Genomic DNA, 7,223 nt, shown 5'->3' with positions numbered 1-7,223 from the left:
GTGTACTTCATATTTAAAATATGAAATTTTCCTTTCTAAATCAGGCAAAAGCCTCCCACCCACAAGATTCTAGAGGGAAGATGAATATTCACCACCTAACTTCTGAAATTGACATTTATTTTGTGATTCAAGAAGAAAAGGTGGTGGGCACAAATATCATAACTACAGGATTTAAGCCATCAATAAAAAAGTCTTCAGTATGGATTACATCTTAACATCAAGAAAACAAAAATTATTACTACTGAACCACCAGTCAACATCTTTATAGATGGAGAAAAGACTTAAGTTGTTAATTACTTAAGTTATTTGAATTCACATTCAATACCTAAGGAAACAGCAGCAAAGAAATTTAAAAATGTATTACATTGGGGAAATCCACCATCAAGGGCCTCAGCCAAATGCTAAAGAGCGAGGATGTCAGTTTAAAGCATGAGGTACACCTGCTTCAAGCCATGGTCTTTTAATTTCTTCCAGTGTATCTGAATGTTTGACAATGAGTAACGACGATAAAGACAAATTTATGCCCTTGAATTGTGGTGTTGATAAAGAGTATTGTATATACTACAGGTTGCAAAAAGAAAAAACAGATCTGTTTTGAAGGAAGTATAACAAAAGTGCTACTTAGAGGAAAATATGTTAAGCCTTGGTCTTACATAGTTTGGGCAAATTGTCAAGAGGAACTGGTCCCTGGAAAAAACCACCATGCTGGGAAAAGTAAAAAATCAGAAGATATGAAGCCTCTCTAGGTGATTGAATACTACAGTTGACTACAGTGAGCTTGAGAATGACTGAGATCCTGAGGGTATTGCAGGTAGGACAGGTTTAGATCTGTTTTTCATAGGATTGTTATGATTTATAGTGCACTTGACAGCACCTAATAACATTTCCGTGTCCGTCCACATTCAGCATTGTCCAGTACACTTTCCTTTTAATGAGAATTTCTTAACATTTATATCCCACTCTGATTCCACCCACTGACCTCACTACAGGACCATAACAACAGTTAATAGCCTTCATCTATTAATAGGGAGCTCTGGTAACTTAGTTGCAAAGAGCTGTACTGTTAATGCACAGTACTATGGTTCTAATCCACCAGCTACTCCAAGGGAGAGAAAGGAACAGTTTCATTCCATTTAGTTTACTGCCTCTGAAAACCTACTAGAAGGTCAGCTATGATTTGGTGCTGACTTGATAGTATGTAACTGTCTATTATCCCTAAATTCTTCCTTTCTTAGTTTTTCTTTGATTTTGTTGCCTTACCTTTGCAGATTATTTTATGTTCCTTGATCTCTCTCACGTGTGTGCACACACACATACACATAAACAACATATACAAATATTAATTATTATCGCAATGTTTCTTGTTTCATTGTACCTTTTTGTTATAAACCTGGAAAACTTCAGACCTAGCTATAAAATCTTTCCTCTGTTTAAATTTGTGATTCTGCTGATTGTTGCTAGGGGAAAAAGAAATTATACCAAACAACAGCACAAACTCAGAATAAATTTGTTGGTGGCAGTACAAGGATTCATCACAATCACAAGGATTCATCCTCTTGATTTATAAATTTTTCACATCAGCCCACTTTCCCTCCCTGTTATAACAAGTATTTTGGGCCTTCTTCACTGAACTCATGGTTCAGATGGATAATGCAGATTTAAAAATAATGATCCCTAAGGTCTTAGTCCCTGAATATCACACTCTGAATATGGCACTAGAGCTCTGAGAAGCCAAAGTAAAGAGAAGAGTTCAAGATACTAGAGAGTTGAACAGAAGATTTCAAAAGGCAGCATGGGAAGAGAAAGTAAAGTATTACAATGAAATGTGCAAGGAGCTGGAGTCAGAGAATCAAAAGGGCTGAAGTCACTCAGCATTTCTTGAGGTCAAAGAATGAAAGAGCAAATTCAGACCTCGAGTTGCAATACTTAAGGATGCTTTGGGCAGAATATTAGATGATCCGGGAAGTATTAAAAGAAGATGGAAAAGAGTATACAGAATCATTGTACTGAAAAGAATTGGCAGACACAGAAGAATTTCATGAAACAGTATATGAACAAGAGCCTATGGTGATGAAGGAAGGAAGAAGTTCAAGCTGCTTTGAAAGAATTGGCAAAAATAAGGCCCCAAGAATTGATGGTATACTAGTTGACATATTTCAGCTAATAGATGCTGCTGTAGATGTGCTCACCAAGTTGTGTCAAGAAATCTGGAGGATGACCACTTGGCCAACTGACTGGAAGAGATCTATGTTTGTTCCCATTACAAATAAAAGTGATCCAAGAGAGTGTATGAAATTATCGAACAATATCATTGATATCACATGCAAGCAATATGCTGCTGAGGATTATCCAAAAATGACTGGAACAGCACATAAACAGAGAACTGCCAGAAGTGCAGGCTGGGTTTAGAAGGGGTCGTGGTACTAGGGATATTGTAGCTAATGCTAGATGGATCTTGGCTGAGAGCAGGGAATATCAGAGGATTGTCTGTCTATGTTTTATTGATTATGCAAAGGCATTTGCCTGTGTGGATCATAACAAACTGTGGCTGACTCTGAGAAGAATGGGAATCTCAGAACACTTGATCATGCTAATGTGAAGCTACACTTGGACCAGGAGGCAGTCGTCAGAACAGAGCAAGGGAACACTGCATGGTTCAAAATTGGAAAGGGTGTAAGCCAGGAATGTGTCCTGTCTCCATACCTATTCAAACTGTATGCAGAACAGATTATCCTGGAGGCTGGGCTGTATGAAGAGAAATGTGGCGTCAGCATTGGAGGAAGATTCATCAACAATATGTGTTACGCAAATGACAGAGTCTTACTTGCTGAAACTGAGGAGGACCTGACTTCAGCCTTCAATATGTATTGAGGCTCAATATCAAGGAGACAAAGATTTTTTACCACTGGGCCAATTGGCAGTATCAGGATGGATGGCACAGTAATTGAGACTGTTAACAGCTTTAGTTTGCTTGATTCAAGTCAGCACTTTTGGCACCAGCAGCCAGGAAATCAAGATATATTGCAGTGGGAAAGTCTGCTGTCAGAGACCTCTCCAAAGGACTACTGAAAAGCAGTGATGTCAATCTGGAGACTAAGGTGTGCCTGATAACAGGCTATTGTATTTTCAGTCATTTGCTATGCGTCAGAGAGCTGGACAATGACCAGGAATGATAGAAGGGAGAAGTTATGACTTTGGGCTATGGTGTTGGAGAAGAGTATTGACTATAACATGGACTGCTAAGAAAATCAACAAGTTCACCCTAGAGAGGGTTAAACCAGGCAAGGATTCCGAAGCTTCATCTGACATACTTTGGACATGTTGCAAGGAGGGACCAGTCCTTGGAGAGGTATGTCATGCTTAGGAGGGTGGAGGCACAGGGCAGGAGAGGAAGACCCTCGATGAGGTGGATTGATTCAGTGACTGGGGTAATTCGGATAGGAATGTCAGACAGTAAGTAAGATTGGTGAGGGATAGAGCAGGGTTTAAGGCTGTTGTCCATAGGGTCGCTATGAGTTGCAGGTGACTCCATGGCACATAACAACACCATGGTCTTAGTATGAAATCCGTTACTCCACCTATGTGTATATGTTCATATTCTTTCCTCCTTCCTGTTAAAATGTAGAATATGCCATCGTGCTCAGTATCCTATGCACTCTTGTCTCCTGGGGAATATGCTTTATTGGTGATTTCTTCATGCAGATTCTCCCATTTTATGGTTCTCATTCATTAGCATTTAAATTTTCTTAAATTCTTCCTATTCTCAATGCAACAATAACAACTAAAAATAATTCTTGATCCTTTTTTTGTCATTTTATACATCCTCTTCAGATTCATAGGTAATTTCTTGAAAGAATTCTCCTAGCTTCCCTACTTTATCTCATTCATTTTTCAGTCTATGTTAACATGGCACTTTCTCTAAATACTGTTGTTTATGTGTACTATCAAGTTGGGACCAACCTGTACCTGACCCTCCAGTGGATTTTCAGAGTTAATTGAACCAGAGAAGATTGTCATTCCTTCTCTCATGAAACAGCTGGTGGATTCAAACTGTGTGTCTTTTGGATTGCGGCACAGCTTACCACTAGGCCACCAGAGTTCCCTAAATACTGTAACAGAACTATCTTTACAAAGTCATAAACATAGTTTATGTTATTTAATGTAATAAAGTGGTTCTTGAATTGGCAGAAGTACTTTCAGTGTTGACCAAACGTTTATTCTGGAAGTGTTTTAGGATATAATGCAAAATTGTTTTACTATAACTGTGGAAGTTTAGTGTGCAGATTGTTCCTAGGATGTTATCTTTTAATTTGCATATTCATTAGAAATTGTTTTAAGAATCAAGGACACTCACATGTATGTAAGCAAATGTGTATATCTTCACATATTTATGGGTGCATAAATATTAAAATATCTGAAAGAATGTGTTTATACTATATTATGTTCATCTTTTTCAGTATTCCTGCAACTTTTCTTTTTTAATTACAGTCTTCTGAGAACATGATTAATTGTAGTACATTCAGTGTAAATAAAATGTTAACTGAAAACAAAAGAAACTAATTGTCAAAATAGCTCTTAAAAGAGAAAATAGAGTGAAAAATAGTGCATGTTTGTTATATGTTAAAATTTTGAACTCAGTTTACAAAAAATAATAATTATCATCTTTTTAAAAGATATGTGCCAAGAAATGAAGGCTATAGATATTTGCAGAGATACCGTAAAATCATCCCGATCAAACTATATGTTTTTCTACACCCTGGGGAAGATTGTACAGGGAATAATAGCATCGCCTGTTTTTCTTCTTTCAAAAATCTATGTTGATGACAGCGCTAAAGGCTACTCAATTGGAACATATATAGGCAAGTTATTTTTTTAAATATGATTTACCAGTTTTTAATTTTCATTGAACTTTTGTACTGTAGTGTGGGTATATAAACTGATACTGAAGTACCAACTAATGGCCTGTATGATAGACTGCCTTATAATAAATATAACTGGGATCTTAATTAAAGTGAAATTAACCTCTTTATTCTGAAGAGATACTGAGATTTAGACAACAGAATCTGAAGAATGCTGGGAAAATTTACAGCAAGAGATGGAAACATTAATTTTTAAATAATAAATATACTCTTCTACATACACATATATAGGTACATATACACACAGACATACAAGTACTATAGCATGGAAGGCAGACTTTAGTATTGCTTGCTTCAAGATTAAGACAGAGTAGAAGAAAGCTCCTGGAAATTTATAGATACTTCTTGCCATAAAATATAACCATGTTATGGAGAATGGCATTTATGAGAATCCATGCTTTTTTAAAAATTTTCTGTGCATCCATTATTAGTAATATATATTACATACAATGTGGGTGTAATTTGCTGTTATTCTTAGATGTTCTCTAACATCAAAGATATCTGATAACACAATTTATGCGATGCTGTTTACAATACTGCTATTTAAGAGAGCCCTGTGGCCCAGTGGTAAGAAACTCTGCTGCAATCCTGAAGGTAAATGGTTTTAATCCACCAGCTGCTCCACAGGAAAGGGTGGGCAGTCTTCTTCTTACTGATTATGTGCCTCTGAAAATCCACCGAAGGGTCAGCTGTAGGTCGGTTACAGCTTGCTTGATGGTACATAACAACAAACTATATATATATATATATATATCATTGATTTATTTTAGTGTAAAAAAGGTGTATAAAATACTTGAAAACATGGGCTAAAAAGATGATTAATATGCTAAAGTCAGTAAATTCAGAAAACAGGTGAGATATTGTCACAAAATATATGAAGAGGAAAAACAGAGATTCAAAAAGACAACTCTCAATATTTCTGATTATATACACCAGTCTCAGATATAACCAAGATGCTGTAGAACTGTCAACAAGTGGACCTATTACCAAAATTGATGAAGTGTCAATATCATCCAATTCTTCATCATAGTTGGAATACATTTTTTTACTTCTGTATTTTTATTTATGTATTAAAATATGTATACAATTTCTGGCCTCCAAATATAAATAAAACTTAGGTTGTGTCAATACCTATAATAAAAGACAATAATAAACAGCAGGAAATTTGGTGGTCTAGAGGACAGAGAGTTGCATTAATCCAAAGATGGCACGTTTCTAGTGATATGAATCCATAAGAAGCTCTGTAGCAGAACGATGAGCAGTCTCCTCCAATGTTATTTACAGCTTCTGAAAATTCCCTGAAGGTTAAGTGATGAATTAGTTCCAAATTGATGGCAATAAGGTCATGTTTTTCTTAAAAACAAAATGTGGTTCAACTTACATGAGAAAAAATTTAAGATTAAAAGTTTAGCATAAAAGTTTCATAAATTGTGACTAAGTAAGTGTTGTTATGTGCTGTCTAATGGTTTGTGACTCATAGTGGCCCTATGTACGACAGCCCTAAACCATGCTCTATCCCTTACCAATATTATTGTCTCCAACACGATTATCCCCATTACCCCAGTGATAGAATCAATCCATCTCATTGAGGTCTTCCTTTCCTATGCTGTCTCTCCACCCTCCCAAGCATGACATCCCTCTCTAAGGACTGATCCCGTCTTGCAACATGTCCAAAGTATGTCATACGGAACTTCAGAATCCTTGCCTCCAAGGAGCAGCCTGGCTTCACCCTCTCCAGGATGAACTTGTTTGTTCTCCTAGTAGTCCATGGTGTATTCAGTACTCTTCTCCAGCACCAGAGCTCAAAGGCATCAATTCTCCTTCTGTCATCCCTAGTCATTGTCCACCTCTATGATACATAGCATGTAGTGGCAAAGACCATGACCTGTATCAGGTGCACCTTACTCTCCAGACTGACATCGTTACTCCTCAGTACCTTGGAGGGGTCTCTGACAGTAGACCTTCCCAATGCAATTCATCTTTTCATTTCCTGGTTCCTGGTAACAAGACTGTTGATTGTAGAGCCAAGCAAACTGAAGCTGTCAACAATCTCAATCTCTTCACCATCTATCATGATGCTGCCAGTTGGCCCAATGGAGAGAATCTTTGTTTTCTTGACTTTGAGCTTTAATCCATATTGAAGGCTGCAATCTTTGACCTTCTGCAGCAAGCGCTTCAGGTCCTCCTCAGTTTCAGCAAGCCTTACTTACACATTAGCACAATCAAATGTTCTGGGATTCCCATTCTTCTCAGAGTCAGCCATAGCTTGTTGTGATCCACACAGTCAAAAGCCTTTGCATAGTC

At 37.2% G+C, this 7,223-nt stretch overlaps 1 protein-coding gene across 1 annotated transcript in view; it reads left to right on the top strand.

Annotated features, from left to right (window-relative positions):
- Positions 1-7,223, top strand: part of SLCO6A1 (solute carrier organic anion transporter family, member 6A1) — a 139,484-nt gene that overhangs the window by 9,709 nt on the left and 122,552 nt on the right. Inside the window, exon 3 of the mRNA XM_006900688.1 lies at positions 4,674-4,859. Within this exon, the coding sequence (XP_006900750.1) occupies positions 4,674-4,859 (186 nt within the window). The remainder of the gene's footprint in view (positions 1-4,673; positions 4,860-7,223) is intronic.

The sequence above is a fragment of the Elephantulus edwardii genome, unplaced genomic scaffold (assembly GCF_000299155.1).
Source record: "Elephantulus edwardii isolate Elephantulus edwardi_28Jun2011 unplaced genomic scaffold, EleEdw1.0 scaffold00290, whole genome shotgun sequence".
NCBI classification, from domain to species: domain Eukaryota; kingdom Metazoa; phylum Chordata; class Mammalia; order Macroscelidea; family Macroscelididae; genus Elephantulus; species Elephantulus edwardii.
Note: the sequence above shows the minus strand (reverse complement) of the source record. Positions and strands in the feature narration are given on the sequence as shown.